Below are 22,111 nucleotides of genomic sequence, written 5' to 3'. Positions count from 1 at the left end.
TGCTGGGGAGGATTTCTCTTCTGAAGCCCAGAGTCTGAAGCCAAGCTCAGCGGAGCTGAGAGACCCACGTCCTTCGGCCTCTTCCTCTGGGGGTCCAGAGGTCCCCCGGACCCGACGGATCCACAGCCATGCTGTGTTTGCCTTGGAATCCAATGTGTTCCCTCTTCCAGTGAATTTTGCCGTCTGTCTATCAGCTGTCCAAGCCCCAAACCTGAACGTTTATCTCGGTCTCTCCTCCTCGCTCACTGTCGCGTTGCCCAGAACTCATGTTGAACCCACCTCATTAACAACTCATAACTCTGCCCATTCCTCTGCCGTGGATGTGGGGTAAACGCTCAGCGTTTCTGGTCTCCCCGTGACCCCTCCTGCACTGGGTTGCCATAGCAACATCTCATCTCTCACCCCCCCTCTCTTTGTCCTCTGAGCTGCAACTACACCGGGTACCTTCCGTTCCCTGGCTGGCCCCTGGGTCCGTCCGCTCACATCCTCATGCCTTCACACAGTCCGTTCCCTTTGCCTCAGTCACCTCTTCCCCTCTTCCTGTCTGGCCAATTTCACAAATCCACCAAGACGCCATCCTCCTCTGAGAAGCATTTGCTGAGTCCCTACTCACCCTCCAAGGATCTGGATTAGTGGTCACCCTTTGCACTGCAGCCTTCCACTCTCCGGGCAGATCTGTCTCCTCGCTCTCAGCACCTTCATTCTCGCTGTCTGTCTGCTCATCTGTTTCTGCCTCTAGACTGTGTACTTACTCCCTGGGGCTGGGTTTTCTTTATATATTCTCTGAGTCTCGTCCAAAGTAGGTGCTCAATAAAGGTTTAAAAATAAGTCTCAATCAACAAGCCTCTGTTAATAATCTCCCTATGCAGGGTACTGGCAAAGCCTTTGCCTGAAAATATTTCCCATCTAGTTTGAGAACAGGTATTGCTTAAAAGTTACAGAGTCATTTGATCTGATAGAACTTGCAGATGGGCTGCACTTCTAGGCAAAGTGCAGCATCCTATAGATGCTGCAGGTGAGGGAAGTCAGAAGCTGTGGTCAGCACCGGGACAACCGGGAGGGGGAAGGCTTGACTCAGACCCGAGGGACCGTAGACCTGGTAGAGTGGGAGAGGACGAGAGGTCTGAGCATCCAGGGAGCACGGCAGGCCAGCATGGCTTGAGCAGGGAACACACGGTGGGAACGACAGGGCCGGGAGTGGGAGTTCTTGACCGCCAGACAGAGAGGTTGGACTGGGAGGCGGTGGGAGGACATTGGCCACCTTTGATCGTGGGAGAGATGTTGGAGGAGGCGTCGCCTGGTGGCTGCGTTGGCAGACAGGATTGCAGGTGGCAGAGAGACCGGTCAGAAGGTATTGCAGTTGTCTGAGTCCATAGTGGATTGGCCCGCCCTTGGCCTACAACAGGGAGCTGAACCACCAAGGAAAGCCCCCACTGACCCTCCAGAAAAATGTGTTGCGAGAGCTAGCGTGAGCCATTGCTCTCATCCCAGACTTGCCTCCCAGTATTGAATGGGTGGTCACATGGAAGCCAGGGAATCTCACCCCAGCCCCCAGAACCGACGGGGTCGTTGGCTTCTGGTCCGTGGTTCATTTCTTGCTCCTGCGTGAGAGGTGTGTGGTTAACTGACAGAATGGAGACACGCTTCCCAGGCAAGGGGAGGCCCGGCCGGAGGAGAGGCTGGTGGTCACCGGGAGACCGGAGGACGCGTGTGGCTCAGCGACGACAGCGAGACTGGAGGCAGCGGTCCTCAGCTGCGGCGCCCGAGCCGAGCCGTTAGGACCCTCCGTGAACTCTGGTGTGAGGGACGACAGAGAGCACTGGCCCGCAGCCAGGGCGAGGCAGCTTTGGAAAAGCGTGTTTACTTACGGGCGCACAGTTGGAGGCTCACACAGGAAAGCATTTTTGTGGATCTCCTCGAGAAACCGCACAGCCACAGACACACCTGAACCTATTCATGCTCATCCGGAAGCTCAGGCTTTAAAACAATCCTGTTTTTCTTCCTATGTTTGTTTGGCTTGGTTGTGGGGGGCGGGGGCGGGCCGGGGAGAGGAGGAAGGGTGTCGTTTGGGCCGAGTGCAGACTGTTTGTGTGCCGTTGGTTCCCGGGTTCACGGTGGACGTCAGGAGCCTGTCACTTACCTAGTCTCCTGCTTTACGCCGCCCTCTGAATTCAAACAAAACTTGAACGTTGCCCAGAGGGGAAGACTCAGTGTAATGATTCGCCACGGCAGCACTTTAAAAACTGCAGGTTTCAAATGATGAAGCCTGAGCATTTTCACCAACCCAGATGATTAAAGAGACCACAGGGGCCTAGGTGGTACTGGCTCCAAGGCTGCACGTTGTCATCAAAACATGGAGGGAGCCTCGGAAAGTAGGCTCCGGTTAGGAGTGAGCTTGTTTCTCTGCTTGGTAAGAAGCTGTCCCCGTCCTAGGGGTGCTCAGGTAGATTGCTTAGTGGTTCTGTTTCTCCATAGGTCAGAGGTACCCCTTGACCCAGCGGTGTCAGAGGGCAGAGTGAGGCTGTGGATGTGCAGCACGCCATCCACGTGGGTCCAGGTGCAGCATGCACATGAAAGCAGGAGCCCCTTGTCACTGCTTCCCTGTGCTGGTGACGGTTCCAACACCATGCACGCCTCAGGGGCTCAGAGGAGGGGCTCAGGCGAACACACCTTGGCCTTCAGCCTCCACTTTATCCTCTCCGAAGGTCTCCTGTTGGTTGGCCTCAGTGTGTGGAGTTGCAGGGAGGCTGGAAATGGTCATTGGTGATCGCACCCGCTGTCGCCATGGCAGCCTGGGTGGGGATCGGGCCTCCACTCTCTCAGAAGGAAAGCTGACGCGCAGAACAATACAAGACTCCAAGCCAGGCGGCAGTGCACTAGGACTTAACTTCCTGCTTCCCGGGTCTTCCCCTCACCATGCATCCCGGCAAGCACCAGGGGGCCTGCATCCTCCCATGGACTTCGGATGGAGAGGGAGCAGCGACCTGTGTGTGTGACGGACAGTGCCCCTTGTTTCCCACTCACGACCCTCCATGCCCACCTCAGGGGGCCAGTGTTGCAAGATCTGAAACAGACCTCCTGCAGGCTGAGGTCTCGCCTGGCCAGTCTGGTACTTCTCTGCACCCCGAGGGGCTGTGACAGCTGTGGGGAGAGGTGCCCAACACAGGGGTCAGGGATGGAAGGTGCTCTGCCTCAGGGACAGGGGTGGGGAGGAACAGTGGGCCCCCGGGTGCTCTGACCACTGGCTGGAGCGCCTGTCTGCCCCTCCTTAACTGACTCTGCGAGTCTGTGGTTAGGAGCTCCTCTGGTCTCACCCCTCAGTCGGTTCAAGGAGGCAGGTTTCCTGCTGACGCCCTTGGCCAGAAGCGTGATGATAAACACTCTCGGAATGAGAGGCCCTGTTAATCCGGCCCCAGCTCCTGCCAAGTTAGGAGCTGCTGAGTCAAGTCCGGGCACTTTGGGTCCTGATGCCCAATCCCAGGGCAAAGTGCTCGTCCTGGATACGGGGTCACGCGTGGTGACATCCCACAGGCTTCACTTGGGCTGCGGATAGAGGAAAGTGGGAGCTGGGGGTGTGTGTGAGAGGGAGGTGTGGCCCCACACCCATCGAGTGGGCCTCCCACGCACTGCCCATCCCGCCTAGCCCCATGGCGGTGCGTCATTTCCCCACTTGACAACGAGGGAACAGGACTCTGAGCGCTGGACGGGTGGGCCCTGGACCAGAGAGCTGCGCAGGGGCAAACCCCCAAGGAGTCCACGTGTGCCTGCACTTTCTGACGAACCGTGCTGCCTCACAGGAGGGGTCAAAGTGGGGGGGCGAAGGCCAGAGCAGAACTGCCTTTCTTTACCCCAAACAGGCCAAGCATTTATTGGTGTCCTGGTCCTTTAAGGGTGTGGACACGAAGTGTGCCTCACCCATGAAGTGTCCTTAGAAGGCCACTTTCTATCCGCAGAAGAGACTGTTAGGCTCGCTGCCAGGAGCCCTCGCCCTCCTCCTAAAGAGGCATGGTCTCAGGCTCCCCAGAAGCTCTCGAAAGACGCCAGTGAGTGAGACGTAGCACTGCCAGGAACCCTGGCCCTGTGGTCAGCAGAGGCGGAGTCACGTGCAGACGTGGCCCTGGCACCACCCACCGTTCAGGAGGACCCATGTAATGGTGGCGGGGCAAGGGGAAGAGGGAGAGAGGAAGAGGGGTGGCTGGTTTCCCATAACTTCCAAAGGGCTCTTGTCCATGACAGGAGGCTATTCCTGCCTTTTCGGGGGGCTGCCCATGAACATGGTGGTCTAGAGAGGAGGGGAAGGGAGGGAGAAAGAGAGGGAGAGAAACATCAGTGTGGGGTTGCCTCTTGTGCACCCTCTACTGGGGACCTGGCCCACAACCCAGGCATGTGCCCTGACCGGGAATCGAGCCAGTGACCCTTTGCTTCACAGGCCGGTGCTCAGTCCACCGAGCCATACCAGCCAGGGCCTCCCCGCCTCCTCTTTGAGGGGAAAGGGCAGTGGATTAGAAAGAGCATGAGCCATGGGTCCAGTGGACTTGAGGCTGCACTGCACCTAACTTCCCATTTTTCCAGCCGAGTGATTTTGTACAGGTGCTTTTCTCTCTCTGAGCCCACCCCCACTTCCTCCTGCATAAAATGTGGGACCCAGCCCCCGCTTTGTAATGTGGGCCTGTGGTTCAGTGGTGTTCGTTAGGCTCCTCACCCAGGTCCCAACACGGGACTCACTCAGGCAGCACAGAGTCCATGGCTTTCCCCGGAAGCATTTGCGTGGGTGAGAACATGAGGTTTAGAGTCGGAAAGACCGTAGACTCTGCCTCATGTCCCAGTGGGGCAGCCCCAGGCAAATGATCACTTCTGAACCTGCCTTCCACTGTCTGTTCCTATCCTCTTATCGCCACATCTGGAAAACGGGGATACTAATGATTCCATCTCCACTCAGCTGTTGTGAGGATTAAACGAGGTAGTGCAGGGGAAGGACCTGGTAGACAGTGAGGGCTCCACCCAGTGACCCCTGGATATGGCCAACAGTGGTTACTCAGCAGGCTGGGGAGGCCTGCCCGCCCGCCCACAGGACTTCATTTCATTCGCCCGCTCAGACCCCCCCCCCCCCGCCCCCAATGTTTACAGAATGAATTGAGCTGGCTTTATTGTTTCACCCATGCTTCCGTTGACAGCCTGTCACTGTGTGGAGAGAGCTGTTGGAAAAGAGCCCCAGAGATCAAAGCCGTCTTTGCAGCAGGCCTCTCGGGGTGTTTGTCCTGGACTTACGGACAGCGCTCGCTGGGCGCCGTGTCTGAAGTGGGCACGCAGGGAGAGTGCATGGGATTTGTTTTTGCCTTCGAGTCAGCCTGTCAGCTGTGAAAGGCTTAAAACACTTGAAAAGTATGAGAGCCGGGACAGATTCCCAGCTGCTGGGAGCCTTTCTAGTTTAATCTTTGGCTCAGGCTTTTCTTTCTCATCCTTTTTCTTTCTCTCCTCCTCTCCCTCCACACTCCCTTTCTTCCTCCCTCACTCCTTCCTTCACTTCTTCTTTCATTCCTGTAGCCCTTCAGTTTCTCGGTCCCTCTTTCTCTCTCTTCCCTTTCTTCTTCCACCCACCGCCCTTTCTCCCTGATCTCCGCTTCCCGCTCGTCCTCCTCCTCTCCCTTTCTGGGTCTTCTCTCAGCCACCTGTGACGCAGCCCCTGAGACTAGCGTGTGCCCAGTAAGCAAAGTCCATTTTTTTTTTTTGGAAAATAAAGTTATTTTCTTCTGATGTTGAAGTAAAAGATACTTATTATAGGTAATGTGCAAAATATAATCAATAAAAAGAAAAATTGTCCCTATTTCCAAACAATTGTCCTTGTTAGGATCCAGGAGTGCTTGTTTCTGGTTACTCCGCGGTTTATACCGAGGGTCTTCTCCGTGCGTGTTCCGTCCGGGAGCTGGGGTGGCACAGCACCTAAGACAAGGTCCCTTCCCCATGGGGCTTACACTTGGGTGGAGGGAGGTGGTCAACAAACATCAAAGGAACAAGAAAATTCCAGGGGGAGCTGAAGCCTGTAGTGAAGGAAGTGAAGCAGGGAGGTAGAGGCAAGTCAGCGGATCAAAGGAGATGGCGTTTGAGCTGCTGTCTAGATGGTGGGGAAGGACCGGGTGGGCTGTGAGCAGGAGGAGCCTGTCGGAGGTGCAGGGACTGGGCGGGTCGTGCCTGGGTGTGTGAGGAGGGCCCCAGAGCGTTTGGGTGCACTGAGTGAGGAGGAGCCTTGGCTGTTACCGTGCAGGGCAACGGCAAACCTTTGGAGGGTTAGACCCGGGGGAGTGACCCGTATGGGCTTGCACTTCTAGGATACCTGCCAGTGGCTGGGTGAAGATGCGTCCCCAAGACACAAGTAGAGGGAGGGGAGCGGTTCGGAGCACGTGGCCGTGGATGAGGGGAGAGACCGTGCTCGCTTGGACAGGGGGGCATCGTCTGCTTATCTGGGTTTTATAAAGTATCTGTAATCATAGTATCCACAGTTTGTGTTTGTGTTTGTACATAGACAATTTATCGAGTAGTTTCCGAGCACTGTGCATTATGCTAAGCACCTTATTTTTATGCATATTACCTCATTCATTTCTCACACAACCCTGTGAAGCAGGCTTAGTCATCTCCATTTGCAAATGGAAGACTGGAAACTGGAACCCAGAGCAGTAGATTAAAATAAAACAAAATTAAATAACAACAACAAAAAAAGGAAGAAAATCATTAATAGCCCCAGTCCCTTAAAACAGGCCATATTAAGAAATGGGTTCTATTTCTTTCTTTTCCTTTGATCACAAATGCAGACGGCAGAATCAGAATCCAAACCCAGGTCTGACTCACTTCACAGCTTGACCACTACCCTGTACACTTAAAAAGGCTGCATTAATGTCCATGTTGTTGCGTAACCATCTCCCGCATACACCGTAGCTCAGCTTGTGCATAAGTCATCCATGGTCACAGTAAAGTTCACCAAACAGTCCCAACCGCTTACACGAGTGAGGGTTTACTTGTTCATGCCTCTAAAATTGCTGTGGGTCGGTCAGGCAGCTGCGCCGAACTTGGCCAGACTCTCAGGTCAAGGGAGCAGGTGATTTAGGCTGACCTAGGCAGGCCTGCCACACCTGTCTGTCATCCCCCCAGTAGGCTAGACTGAGCATGTTTATGGTGCTACAGAGAGGAAGCAGGAACAGGCAAAGCCTCTTTGGGCCCCCGTCTTGAAACTCACATGGTCACATCTGCCACGTTCTATTGGCCGATGCAAGTCACAAGGTCAACCCAGATCCAAGAAGTGGGGAAACAGACCGTGTCTAAAGCTGCAAAGTCACATGGAACACAACGTGTGCAGACGCCTGCCACCGCAGAGTGTGTGTGGGACAAGACAACAGGTTCCTGCCGTTGGAATGGAGCTTGGCTCATTAGCCTCAGAATCCAGAAAGCCATATCTTTAGGGTATACTTGTAAGACTTTTATTTCATCTCCGTACATATCGTGAGCACTCTTTATGGGCCCTACAGTGTTCCTACAGTCCTCTGAGGTCAGTGGCTCCCTGTGCTGGAAGGGATTCGTAGAAGCAGGGGCGTTTTCTAGCGAAGCCGTCTGTGAGCCCAGATGGTGGGCTTTTTCTTCCTGAAAGCAGTGGGTGCAAAGAGAGTCAACGGTTCTATTTCAGACTCAAATTATGGCTCTCTGGAGTGCAGAAGGTCACGATAAGCAAACAGACCCCAAACTGGTTTTGGGAGAGAGATCTTGAACCAAGATCTGGGACTAAAACTTTGGATCATTAAGGAACTTCACTCATCAGTTCCAATAGAGAACCCTTTGGCCAAAACCAAACCACTCTCTCTGCTCTCAGCCTTTTTAAATGGAGAGTGTTTGGCAGCCAGCGAACGCTCCTCCCTGAAAACGCCGGATACGGTGTCCGCCTGACATGACTGCTGCGAATCTAACGCTTCACTTATCCAACGGCTGAATGAGGAGCACGTCAGGAGGGTTGGAGGTGTTGCAGTTAACCTTGAGGGTTAAATAGTAAATGCAACTATAATTTATTATTTTGATGCAGCCATAAATTAAATAAACCACGGACGGGAGAGGAGATGAGGGCACAGATTGCTGCTGTTCCCATTCATTGGTGACATCTAACTCATCAGCTAAATGAGCGTGAGACACTGAATTCTTGTTGAAGTATGGAAGAGTAAATGGTAGTAGGAAAAATACAACAAAAAATAAGCTATTAAAAAAGTATGTGAGAATAGTAAACATCTAGGTTTAATTGTACAAGTTGGAGGTTTAGTCATGCCTCATCTGTGACAAAAGGGGAGGCCAACTCTGGGTTTAAAGGTCACTTCGCATCTCCTGTCAGATGTGAGTACTTTGTCCTGCCCTTCCCTCCAGAGACCCTCCCGACCCTCCCAGAAGTGCCTTCCACCAGTAGTTTCAGAGGCTACATCACAGGGTTGATCTCGTTCACTCTGGTTCTTTCAGCGACAGCCTTGGATCAATGCCAAGCTCGGACTTAACAAATACAGGAGAATCCCACATAATTATCTCAACAGCTTCTAAAAAGGCATTTGAGGAAATGCAATGCATCGTTTCTTATTAAAAATAGAAACACACACCAAAAAAGCTCAGTATAATAGGGAGGAAGGGTGGGAACTGCCTTAATTTCTCCAACTGCATCTGCTGGGATTCTGGAGCAAACCGGCATGCTTCAGGTGTGAAGGGTCACGGCCTTCTTCTATTCAAGTTTGGGACAAGCAGGGGTCTGCGGTCTCGCCCCCTTTACCCCTCGTCTGCAGAGTCTCGTGGATGCAGTGAGTCTTTTTTTTAAGTAGGAATTATAAACATTGAAAGAAAGCAACAGCTGTCACTAGAGGCAGCAGATAAGATGATTTACCTAGAAAACTAAGAGCAGTAAAAAAAGTCAGAACCATTAGAACTAATAAGAGGGTGCAGTGGCTGGATAAAAACAATAACAACAGCATTTTAAAACCAGTAGCTCCCTATATGCCAGCAATAACCAGTGAGGAAGTGTAACAGGGAAAATTTGTACTAGGAATAACTATAAAACATTTAAGGGATGAACTTAGCAAAAAAATGTGAAAATTAAAATGAAGAAAACCATGACTTAACTGCTAGAGATAAGAAAAAGACTAAAAAACAAAAAATAAAAATGGAGACTATATTTTGGATATATTCAATATTTTTAAGAGATCAATTGTGCCTAAATTATCCTGTGGCCTTTATACAATCTTCATTCAAAAATCCCAATAATAATTTTAAATGTAACTTGGTAAAATATATTCTGAAATTCACTAGAAGGATATAAAAGAAAATTTTCTGAAATGCACAGTGGTAGGAGGCTAGAACTTGCCCTGTCAACTATCAAACTGTACAGAGATGATTATATTAAGACATTTGGAAAGCCTTGGGTGCAGACCCTTGCCTATACTATACAGAAAGGTAAATTCCAGGTGACTCAAAGTTTTAAAAATATATTGGGGTGGCCAAAAAGTTTATTTGTTTTTTTCCATAAGACGGCTCTAGTAGTGCTTAGTTGTCTTTAACGACATTCAAAACAATTTCATCAGACTGTATTGTGATATCTGTCATATCAGCATGCATTAAAAAAAACCTTTTAAAATTGGTGAATTCTTATGCAGCTATTTTAACATTGAAAGTGGAAAAATGCACAACATTTTTGGTGTATTATGCTTTATTATTTCAAGAAAAGTAAAACTGCAACTGAAGTGCAAAAAAAGATCTGTGCAGTGTATGGAGAAGGTGCTGTGACTGGTCAAATGTGTCAAAAGTGGTTTGCAAAGCTTCATGTGGGAGATTTCTTGCTGGATGGTGCTACATGGTTGGGTAGACCAGTTGAAGCTCATAGCGATCAAATCGAGACATTAATTGAGAACAAGCAGTGTTATACCAGGTGGGAGATGGCCAACATACTCAAAATATCCAAATCAATAAAGCCATTGGTGGAAGTGAAAAATGTGTCTTTTATTTTACAGAAAAAACTAAATGGACTTTTTGGCCAACCCAATAAATCAGTTATATATGTATCAGAGAAAAGTGAGTAATACACATATATAGCCACACATGCATGTATACATATGTGTGTATGTAATATAATTTGGGGGTAGAGAAGGTGTTAAAATTAGAACCCATAAGAAGATTTCAAGATATTACTACATTTCAATATAAATCTTGCCAATAGTGAAAAACTATAAACCAAGTTAAAAAACAAACAACAGTCTGGGAAAAAATATTTTCTGTAGATAAACCAGATGGAAGGATTATATTCATAATCTATAAAGAGTTCTTACAAATGAATAAGCAACAAAATCTCTCCAGAAAAGCGGGGGAGCAAGAAATATGAAGCAGCAGTACACAGGGGAAGAAACAAACAAATACCCAATAAGCACGTGAGACATTCAGTCTCACTAGTAACAAGCAAAGTGCAAATTGAAACAGTAGTGATATTTGTGTACATCCTTTGGAAACATTTTAAAAATTAATATTTAATTTTGGGAAAATGCAGTTTCATAAATGTTGGTGCAAGTGTGAATAAGTATGACAGTTTAGCAGTGTATTTAGAACTATAAAACATATATGCCTTTTGCATGAGAAGTTTCACTTCTTGAAATCTTTTCTACAAAAGTGCTCACATACTAAAAATCTGTCCGTTGGAGAATGATAGGTAAATACTACTAAACCCTTAAAAAGAACTAAGTAGTTCTATGTATGCTAACATGGGAGATTGCATGTGGCATATTGAAAAAGGTAAGACATATGGGTGGCTAAATCATGCGTGTGTAAAAGCCAGGGTTTAAAAGCTTCTCACCAGACGTCAAGGGTGATCACCTCCCCGAAGAGCAGCAAGACGGACTGGGGGCAGGGGAGAGGATGACCTGGTGACACACTTCTGCATCTGTTAAAACTTTGCAATGAACAGCTTTGGTATTTTTTTAAAATTGTGCAATGATGCATTTTTAAATGGAAAATTCATACAATTTTACAAATCCTCAGAAGATAAGACAGAACAGTGAAGACCCTACTCCCGTCACCCAGTGACACTTGACACTTTGTAATAAAGGGGGGGAAATCAGCCCGACACAGGTAACTCAGTAGGAAACGTGGACACCCAGCATGACCGAGAGGAGTGCTGGGGCCAAGCAGAGCCTGGCCATGGTCCTGGCATTTTTGCTGCTTGCTGTTCGACCTTGGGGAAGCCGTTGACCTCATCTGGGGTCAGGTTAGGTTTTCTCCATTCTGCACGTAGGGCTGACCTACTAACATTGGACAAAAGGGCTGGAGAGAAAGAATGTCGAGGAAGGTCCGGCCTAAGTGGGAAGTATAATTGTTAGAATGTCCATGAGTGAATGTCAGAGCCCTGCCTCTCAAAGGGCCGCCGTTAGATGAGGAACCCTCTCTGTAGAAGCTGAGCTCTGAGGTAGGCAAGGAGGGCCGGGTGGGGAGGGGGTAAAATAGAAGAACCACCAGAGCCCCTGGTGTCTGGTAGAGGAGGACGTGTGTGTGTGTGTGTGTGTGTGTGTGTGTGTGTGTGTGTGTGACGGTTAAATTTATAAAGCAATGAAGGGTGACATTTTAATATTTTTTATATAGCATAACAAACAGAGTACCGAAGTTCTAGGGAGGAAGCTGAAGTAACTTGGAGCCATTAGATTTTGGAAATATTAATTAAGAGATGCTTCCTGAGGGTAAGGGAAGCGGGCACTTGCCTGTGTGTGTGTGTGTGTGTGTGTGTGTGTGCGCACGTGTGCATGTGTTATGGGGGCCGGGTGGATTGGAGGTAGGAGAGATGGGGCACTGGGTAGCTTTGTTATTAAGTTCGAAGAGAATTTCTAAAGGGAAAATGAAATCTCTGTTTGACTCAAGTATGGTTCATTTTCTGAGGCAGTGTCAAGAGGCAGAAGATCAAATCCAGTTTGACACCATCAGGTACGGAATGCAGCAGTCTCTGAGCTGGAGCTGAGCTGCCGCTTGGCTAATGAGAAATCTCTGTCCTCTGCCAGTGGCTTGGGGGCCCATCTCTTCCTCTTTGGCACTCGAGAGACAAAGAGCTCAAGCAGAATGGGGACCTAAAAGGTCATCAGCACATTCATTTTGCAAGCTCCCCACCAGGCCTTCCCAGAAAACGGACGCACTAGGTTTCCCAGATTAGCTAGAATGCCCGCCAGCGGCTTCGTGCTGCAGCCGGGGGTAGGTTTTAATGACCCCTGCAGGGCACACCCACTGCCCAGCAGTGGGCAGTGAAGAGGAGGAGGAGATGGGCCAAACGGAGCTGAGCCGTGCCCACACATTCGTCCTCTGGGCGTGAAAGGAACAATCAAAAAGTTCAGGTGAAACTTGAGGTTGAGATTCAGAGCTCTCCACATACACTGTGCGGTCTGTCACTGAGTTCACTGTGACCGGCATGACAAAATTGCAAAACTCAGTAAACCTGCTGTTCCGTGGACGTTTGTGCATTTCTGTGGTTTCACCTGCGAACCTTCAGGTGGCACTGAGATCGTCTCCATTATGCCCTTCCCAGTTTGTTACATATTTCTGGGGCCTCTCCCCTTGTCGCTGTCCCCACTGCCGGTCTGCAGGTGTGCACGGGCTGTCCCAGCAGCCTCGGGGCTGGTCTCCCACACCCAGTCTTGCCCCCTTTGGTCCGTTGCTCACGCCGCCCGTGTCTTCTCTCCAGCCCTCAGCTCTGCTGGTCACTCCGGTGCTCAGAGTCCTTCACCAGCGTCAACACAGGGCCTTGTGTGACACCCACCGCCCACCTTCCTCAACGCATTTCTTGCACCAACATCTCGCCTCCTCCTCCACCCCCACCTTGTGCTCCAGCCACTGAGACTGCTTGTGGTTCCTGAGACAGGCAGCCTCCTGTCGTGTACTTGTACCTGCACTACCCTTTGTCTCAAGATGCAGCTACACTGAACATCCCCTCTAGGAAATGTTCCCTAGCCTGCCCTGTGTTTCGTCCTTCTCCCCGCACTCTGGAAGCACTGATGTTCACGTCCACCCGGGCACCCGCACTGTATCCTCACTGGCTAGTTACTGGTCTGATTTCCTGACTTTCCTGGAAAACACCTTGAAGGTAACAGTCCTGTATTTCTACCCACTGCCCCTTGCACAGTGCGCAGCAGACAGCTGCTGCTCCGGGAATGTGTTACAGAAAAGAATGAGCCCACATAGGTTTAAATTTAGTTTGCGACTACGTGCTTGTGGGTCTTGGTTGTGCCTGATCAGAGGAACGTCGTACTCAGCCTGCTGTGTTCTCAGGAGCTGGGCGAGGATGAAGAAGGTAAATGACGTGAGGGCCAGATATAAGTAAGGGTAAGACTCCCACCACTCAGCTGGGAGCACCACCAAGTCGCTCGCTAGGCTGCTGATGAATTCCCACTCCCGTGTTGTTCCAGGTCAGCTGTTGCCAGCGAACCGCAACACGCCGAGCCCCATCGACCCCGACACCATCCAGGTCCCGGTGGGCTACGAGCCGGACCCGGCAGATCTCGCCCTCTCCAGCATCCCCGGGCAGGAGATGTTCGACCCTCGCAAACGCAAGTTCTCTGAGGAAGAACTGAAGCCGCAGCCCATGATTAAGAAAGCTCGCAAAGTCTTCATCCCCGATGACCTGAAGGTAAATTGGAACCGGTAATCAGGCCCTGGGCACACGGAGAGTGGGGGGACCAAGCGGCACATGACAAGGGTGACCCCAGGAAGATCCCTCAAGCTAATGAACAAAAGGACTCTGGATTTCTGGTCCTACTTCTTGGCAAGTTGCTTCCTCTGTGCGTGTCTTCTGAAACAGGCCTTTCCTGTCTTGGTAATGCACCGAAGCAAGGAGAAGCGATTCAGTGTAGGAGTGGTTTGCAGCCCGTGAAGGAGGCAAACTCCCTTTCAAGTTTGGGAAGAGAAAGAAAATTATTTGGGAAGGGCATGTTAATCTCCTAGTCTTCCAAGGGAAATTCCCTTTGGGAATTTATTGATACTTAATTGCTGCCATTTCCCTCAGGAGTAAAGCTGGACACAGGCCCTGTCTCCACATTGCCAACCTGGATGACCAGGGTGGGTTCCCAGACACTATTGATACGTAATGCCCCCTCTGTACCTCAAATGATGGTCGCCTGAATATCCCAACCAAAGGTTAATTCCAGGCTGGTTTTCTCTGCGGTGTTAAAAAGACACATTATTTATAAAGGAAAATAGATTTATTTTAGGAAGTCAAATGCAACTTAAAATTACTCTGACACATTTAATGAAGGGAGTCATGTCCAACATGATGCCATGTCCACTAACGTTAAATTAGAACCACTTTCGATGAGCCATTGCTTACACTTTTCTGTTTATGCTTCTTTTCAAGCATAGAGACAATAAAGGTAGGATATGCACATTCAAGGAATGGGAACCAGGCATGGTTAGCCCCTCCCTCCTTGCTGACCCCATTTCTTAGGACTAAGTGTGTTTCAGAAGGAACATGGCTCCTAGGCTGGGGAGACGGTGTGTGGGGCGTTGTCCTGGCACTGAGTTAGACTAGTCCCCTCTGCTTCTCCCGTCCGGAAAGAACACTGGGAGGTTTGGGGGAGGGGTGGGGGGAGAAGTGCCTAGCAGACTTGAATCACTGCTGTTGTCTGTATACCTGACATTACCTTTAGTGACCCAGAACCATCCTGTGTCAGGGCTGAAAGGGACCTCAGAGATTCATTAGACCAAGTTACCGTTTTGCAGCTGAAGAATCGGAGAAGCAGAAAGGTGAAATAAGGAGAACACTGCCAACTGCTAGGTACAGTAAGACCTAGCCCTGTCCCCAAGTCTTCTAGCTTCCAGAATGGTCACTACAGCGGGGGCTCTTGTCTGACAGCAACAGCTGCCCCCCTGAGACTCATGAGAGGCAAGCGCATAGTAAAACAGCAGAAAATCTAAACCAGCCAGGGAATCGATGGTTAGCCTCCAGCGGGGTGGGCAGGGGGCACCGTAGGTTTAGGCTCCAGGAGATTACTTGTCTTCTTTCATTTGGATGGGTTTTCTCATCTTGTGCTCCGGGCCATCCAGTCCTGTCATACGTTAGAGCCCATCCCTTACACCAACCCGGGGAGTGCATGCAGCATGGATTGCCTTTGGGATGGAGGGTAGTTTGAAAGGAGGCTGCTGAGTAATAGATGTAACTTCCAGCCAGACCTCCACAGGGTCTCCAGATTTCCAAGTTCAAAGCCAAGAGCAAGCTTCATAACCCAGACAACCTTGGCGGCAGAGAGACCGCATGAGTCTTACTGGGATTATGCTTGTCACTACTGTCATGGCTTACCTTTGCACGCTGCTTTTTCTCCTGCCCTGTGTCCTTGGGTGTCTTCATTTGCGAGTGAAGCCTCAGGCCCCAGACCATGAACCTGTGCAAAGCCAGAAGCAGAGCTGTAACGTATTTCTCCGTCTGGCAGAGAGCGCTGAGCCGGGTGGTGGGGAGGTGTCTGAGGCCCCCAGCCTTGCGTGAGCAAACCTGCTGAGTGCAACGGGCTTCCCCACAGCTGCCTGCACTTCCGCCCTTGAGCCATTCCTTGGGGCCATGCACCCCTGCAAGAGCTAGGGGGTGACATATGGGATTCCTAGCTGACACTCAGTTTAATTACTTCGATGTCCTAACACTTTTCAACTCCCTTGAAAAATACTTTTTAAATGCCAGTGTGTGCCAAGCCCTGTATGGGGGGCTGGGGATTCCAAGGTGAGCCAGTTGTTTCTTACCCTCAGGGACCTGCTAGTGTGGTGAGAAAAAGGGATGCTGTCCTGCTAGGAGAGGGCTGGTGGGGCAGGGGGAAGCATCCCACACGAGACCCTCGGGAAGATGGTGGGACAGGACTGAGGGGGTCCCTGCTGGGTGGGGGTCACTGGACAACCAGGTGGCATCTGCACCTAGGAGGTGGAGGAGAGGGGACAGGGGACGTAGGGCCACGCTTGTCAGTCCCCCTCAGAGGCCTGTTTTCCCCTCCCCCGACTGTTCTGCGCTACAAAGGGCAGCGACCCCGGTGTTCCAGGCCAGGACAGTCCTTCCATCACTCCTGCCCTCTGCGTCCTCCGCCCTCTCCTGTTCCCACCTCCCCATCCCTCACCTTTTATAGCTCGGCTGCACGTGTCCACAGGTGAGGCAGGGAGACGTAACACCTCAGAGGTGAGAAGAGCTCTGGGAGACAGAGTCGGTTGTTCCTCTGTGGTCAGCTGGTGACCCCTTAGCCCCTAAGGCCTGGTCACAAACCACCAAGTTCATGGCCTGCACCCCGTCTGTCCGCCCACCACATGCAGAGCTTCTGCAGTTTTCCAGGGGCTTGTGCCCGGTCTTCATCACCACCCAAGCTCCCGTTCCCCTGGGTACAGGTTCTGATACACCCTCAGTCAGCCGCTCTGTCCAATGGTCTCGGGAGCCGCCCTCCCAGGGGCATTGAGGGCTATGGCGGGCTAACTGACAGAGTGAGGCAGACCATGTCCATCAGAGCTGCAGGCTTCCCTTGGGCCCACTCACCCCTGGGAAGCCTTTCCCTCCCCCGAGCCCCTCCCAGCCTCTCATCGGCCCTGCGGCCTCTCCCCTTCCTCCAGCCTCTCCCCCCCACACCCCGCTGCCCGCTGTTCCCTTTTGGAGGCACAAATAACACCCCACCAACAGCCATGGAGCACCTGCCCCCAGCTTACTCCTCTCTGAGAACAGTTCTGGTATCAGCTATTGTGAAGATTGTTCTTTTTCTCTTTGTTACATATTATTATGAAACATATAAAAAGTGCTTTGTAAATAAGATCAGAGTCCCAGCTTGTGAACGGCAGACAGAAGGTGCCCGCACACGCTTGCTGTCTCTGTGCAGGGCGCATGTCTGCCGGGGGCAGTGGGCAGTATGGGGGTGGACCACTGACCTTGGACCTGGCTTGCAGCCGTGGCCCTAACCCACGTGACCTCCTCCAGTGCCAACTGCCCCTTGGAATGCTGGGGGAGGGTGAGAGCTGGCCCTGTTCTGGGTGGCATGTAACTGCAGGTATTAGGCTTGCTAGGACCCAGGGATCTGCTCTTGCAGATCGTCGAAAACAAGGTGGGGTGGGTGGCAAAATTCGCCAGGTGGCCCCATACACCAGTTAGGAAGGTCCGAAAGATGGTTGGCATTTCCTCGTCTGCCCAGGCCCGGTTTCCTTTCCTCTGGCAGGGAGAGCAGTGGTGGGGGAGGAGGAAAAAGGATTGCCTTCTCGTTGACCACAGTTAAACATTACTCAGACTAGTTAAGGCCTAGAGAACAGTTACACAGGAAATTAGACTACATTCTTTGAATGCTAGCCACCAATATGAGTGTACTGATCAGTGGCAGGTGGAAGTTTATTTTTTAAATTTCTGTTTTTAATCACCAAAGTGTAACTGCCCATTTTATAATATTCTCATAGTTAAGAAGGGTATAAAATACAAAGTTAAGGATGCTATCTTTGTCCTCGGCCTCCTTCCTTGACTCCCCCTGAGAAAGGCCAATTTGATGATAGCTTGGCACAAATCCTTCTGGGCCACTCTCTATGAATATGTAATTTTACAACTCTTTAACCAGAGTGGTATGAGGCCACACATATTTACCTGCAGGTTACCATTGTCCCCATCCCCGTGGTGGTGTATCATGAACATCTTTCTGGTTCCATGGGATCGTTGTTTTATTTTGACAGCTGCATAGTATTCTCCATCACAAGGTAGTTACTAAATCTCTTACGGATAATTGTGTTTCTAATTTTTTTTTAAATTACTTTTCTTTAATCCTCATGCAAGGATGTTTATCGATTTGAGGGAGAAGCAGGGGCGTGGGGGGTGAGAAAGACAGAGAAACAGTGATGTAAGAGAGAAACATCTATCGTTTGCCTCCTGTACACACCCCAACCAGGGATGAACCTGCAACCTTTTAGAGTACGGACAGTGCTCCAACCAACAGAGCCACCCAGTCAGGACAGGTTTCTTCCCCATATTGTATTGCAAACAGTGCTGCAGTCAAAATGTTGTGCCCGCGTCTGCGCATGCTCGTGAAGACTGCCTAGGATGGGATCTGAGAAGGGGCGTTGCTGGAGCAGCAGTGTGTGCCTTCAAATAGTGGATAGATATGGACGAGTTGCCCTCCAACAGTATTGTGTCAGCTTATATCAAAAAGCACGTGAGTGCCCATGAAGACTAGGGTTCATAAAATAAAATTTTCAGCAGGACGAGTAGAGAAATCTGGAATGCAAGCTAAGGTGTGCGGTGAGTCACTTGCTTTCGTCAGCCTCTGGTCGCTCCTCATAGGGCACATACTCTGCTGGGCAAAGAGAGCAGGGGCGCGCTGCGACAGGTTGGTCCTTGCTCCAGAAGGAAGCCATGGCCCAGGGACGCTCCTCTCAGCTGGGCAGAGACGGTCAGGGAAGGCGACACACATTAAGACACCTGGGCTGCTGCCTCCGCGCAGCGCCCCGGCTGCCACTCAGCTCTGCCGAAATCTAATATCTTGTTTCTTGTTCCTTCTGTAACTAACGAGCAGGATGACAAGTACTGGGCGAGGCGCAGAAAGAACAACATGGCAGCCAAGCGCTCCCGCGACGCTCGGCGGCTGAAGGAGAATCAGATCGCCATCCGAGCTTCGTTCCTGGAGAAGGAGAACTCGGCCCTCCGCCAGGAGGTGGCTGACTTGCGCAAGGAGCTGGGCAAGTGCAAGAACATTCTGGCCAAGTACGAGGCCAGGCACGGGCCCCTGTAAGATGGCGCACGGAGCGGGGCTGGCTTCTGATCAGAGGGACACTCCGTCTCCTGTCTGATCAGCGCCACACCCGAGCCCGCCTGCCCGCCGTCAGCACTTTACCAGAGGCAGCGATCCACACGACTGACTCACGTCGTGGTGTGCGTGTGCGCGCGCGCATGTGCTTGTGCTCATGTGTGTGGTCACCCGTGTGCGCGCACGCGTGCGTTCCTTTGCACTTGCCATTTCCAGATAACCCTCTCATCCTCTCTTAGCTCCAAAAAAAAAAAAGGTGCCATGTTTTTACTGGACTGTGGAGACCTCTCCTGGGGTTTCCTGCCCTCCCCCCGACCCCCACTTGCCCTTCCCACGTGGCTTCATGTTCGCTCCTCCCTGCTCTTCCGGGGCCCTGCGTGTGGATCCGCCGCAAAGGGCCCTGGGAAAACGGTAGCTCTCAGTTTTCAAGACGACAAGCCCTTGTTTCTGTTCAGCCCGTAAGCCGCCGAGCTAGCGCAGTGCACAAAACAAGCGGGCGCCGCCCCGCAGCGCGAGTCAGTCCTAGGTTGCTTTCCTCACGTCTTCGGTTTGGGTGGTAATCGTCTTCAAGTTAAAAGTGCTGTTTAGATTTGTTAGGTCCCGTATTTACTTACCGCTATCTACTAAGTTTCCTTTTAATTCTACTGACTCCAGTTAAGTCAGAGTACTATTATAGAACACAGAGTGTGTTTCTGCACTGTCCGTACCTGAAGCAATAATCCTATTGTACGCTAGAGCATGCTGCCTGAGTATTACTAGTGGACGTAGGATATCCTTCCTCCCTAAGAATTCCACCCTCTCTTAAAAAACAGAAATCACAGTAATGCATTTGAGCATGCCCAGAACATTCCCGGGACAGGGAAGCTGAGAGAATGCCAGGTGTAAGAAGGAGGGGTCGATTTATCAGCACAGGAGCCAAAAACAAAACAAAACAAAAGAAAAAAACGCGTCTTGGAACAGGTCTGACATGGAGATGTTTGGTTCTGTTCTCTCCCTTCTCCCGCACCCACCCCCACTTTTATAGCTAACGTTTTCCATAGCCCTCTTGATATTCAAAACAGTTACTTAAGATTCAGTTTTCCCCCATTTTTTGTAATATATATATTTTTGTGACTTATTATACCTTGCTGTTTTTAAAAATCAGTTAAGTTAATGAGTTGGTGTTTTGTACGACCCCTTTTCCCAGTGGTGTTATTTTTGACTGCTTCATAAATTAATGACTCTGGAGCTTTTGTTTCTTCCCTCTGTTTGCTTTTGAACGTATGTGCTTTTATAAAGTGGACTTTCTGAAACATGAATGTAAAAGACACTGGTGTATCTCAGAAGGGGATGGTGTTGTCGCCAACTGTGGTTATTAACCCAATCAGTTCCAATGTTTACTATAGACCCAAAGGAGAGGTTATTAAATTGTTTAATGTTTATACAGAGTAATTATAGGAAGTTCTTTTTTTGTACAGTATTTTTCAGATATAAATACTGACGATGTATTTTGGAAGACATATATTATATATAGCAAAGAGAAAAGGATAACTATTCCATGTTTTGAAGCTATATAGCAAAGATATATATTCATCGATGTTGTGCAGAGAAGAAGGGCCTGGAGGGTTTGAAGTCTTCGCCGTTTTAAGCCTGTTGCTGACACATCAGCGTGTTGTCTGCTTTCAAGTTTGGTGGCCGTGCGAGGCTTGCTGGGACGAATCCTGCTCTCAAGTACATGAGATTTCTTGTTTCTCATTAGGTCTCAGAAAGAAGTCAGTTACTGTCACTGAAAAGCACAAAATAGATGTTAGTCAAATATTTATTGGATGATGCAGTGTTTCTCAGGAGAAGCATCTGCCACAAAAATGTTCACTACAAAATTACGGCTTCACCGCAACCACCCCAGGCAGGTCTGTCCCTCCCCCTCCCGCCCCCCGCCCCCCGCCCCCACTGTGGGCACGCGCATTTTCGGCTGCGTGCGGCAGATATCGGTGCTATGTGTGTGGCTTAAAATTTGATGGATGTTTTGACTTTAAAGACGGTTCTTTTGTTTCACTAAGCTGTGTAATGTCAAGAGATTCTGCTGTTATTGCCAAGAAACATTCTGTGCTAGATTAAAATGCCCTTTCGTCCATGGGATTTTCTAGTGTCCTGCCTCCAGAATATACCCAGTTCTGTAGTGACCTGGTGGGCTCCCTGCCAGCCCCTCAGCAGTTCTCTCGGGATGTCACAGTCTTGGGGTGTCACAGTCTTGGGACACTTGACTAGCAGGGTTTCCTGCTAGGTGTCCATTTCTTCTTCCCCAGCTACCCTCTCCAGCGGGAGTGGGGAGCACGAGAACTGAAACGCGCTGCTCAGGTAAATAACTAGCACAGGAAACAGAGGAGACCTCTGGCAATCTCAGGCAGAACTGGGTAGGCAATGTTCAGTGCGAGACAGTGAGCTCAGAACTGGCCTTTTTATTGGTAAAGAGGCTAATTGCCGCACCATTGTTAAATGTCATTGTTCTCTCTGTGATGTAGTTAACTGCAGCTGTGTTGAAGGGATTGTACCCTGGACCACCCAAATCCATTGATGTATAAAATGGCAGCCAAAAAAAAAATGCCCCCCAAAACCAAAAACCCTGTATTTGAGCCCTGGTCTTTCTTGGAATTAGATTGTTTGTATCCAATGAGCATCGCACATGTCTTCTGCAGAAAAAAAAAAATTAAAAAGATCATAATAAAACATATTCTTTCATGTGCCAGGAAAGGTTTCAGAAACCTACCTCGTCTTAAAACTTTGTAAACTGCGGAGTCTGTCCAGGTGCCTTACATGTAGGTCCTTGTCAACACACACACGAGCACTCACTCCTCGACTCACTGCCTTCTGGCCAGGGCAGTTAGCTGGCAAATGAGGCAGCTCTGCCCCAGGGCGTGGGGGGCCACAGCCCGCTCCGGGGTCCCTGGGACCAGCCAGAGTCCGACGAACTCTGCAGACTGCAGCTGTTACAAGAGTCCTGTTGCCATTTTTCACCTTTTCATCAAAAGCGTCTTTCAGAGATTAATCACTCAGCCATTAAAAATGAAACCAAATCATATCACACCAACGTCATTGCGACACAATTTGGAATGAGGGGTCCAGGACTTCCTGACGAGGTCACACCATCGTTTCTTTTGACGAGACGTGCAAAGAAAGGCAAAGCTCGACCACCCTATCCCGCTCAGGCTGCCTTGTGGGTAGGGAGGGAATGAATGGGAGGGCTGAACGTGCTGTTTCCTTCTCTTAAGGAAGCGGCTGCCTTTTGACACCCCACAGAGGGCAAGATGTGATAGGTCTTTCCTCTGCACGTGTGACAGGCACCCACAAACCGTCCCTTAAAGCTGAAGAGCCCT

The 22,111-nt window shown here is 50.3% G+C and overlaps 1 protein-coding gene across 2 annotated transcripts in view; it reads left to right on the top strand.

Annotated features, from left to right (window-relative positions):
* Positions 1–20,675, top strand: part of HLF (HLF transcription factor, PAR bZIP family member) — a 50,927-nt gene extending 30,252 nt beyond the window's left edge. The window contains exons 3-4 of one of the 2 annotated variants that reach the window (XM_045836811.1): positions 13,437–13,657; positions 18,528–20,675. In XM_045836811.1, the coding sequence (XP_045692767.1) occupies positions 13,437–13,657; positions 18,528–18,743 (437 nt within the window). In that variant the 3' untranslated portion in view covers positions 18,744–20,675. Of the gene's footprint in view, positions 1–13,436; positions 13,658–18,524 lie in introns of both variants that reach the window. The other variant, XM_045836810.1, reaches the window with a different exon arrangement.
* Positions 20,676–22,111: the final 1,436 nt, after the last annotated feature.

The sequence above is a fragment of the Phyllostomus hastatus genome, unplaced genomic scaffold (assembly GCF_019186645.2).
Source record: "Phyllostomus hastatus isolate PE091 unplaced genomic scaffold, TTU_PhHast_1.1 phas_contig_210, whole genome shotgun sequence".
In the NCBI taxonomy this organism is placed as follows: domain Eukaryota; kingdom Metazoa; phylum Chordata; class Mammalia; order Chiroptera; family Phyllostomidae; genus Phyllostomus; species Phyllostomus hastatus.
Note: the sequence above shows the minus strand (reverse complement) of the source record. Positions and strands in the feature narration are given on the sequence as shown.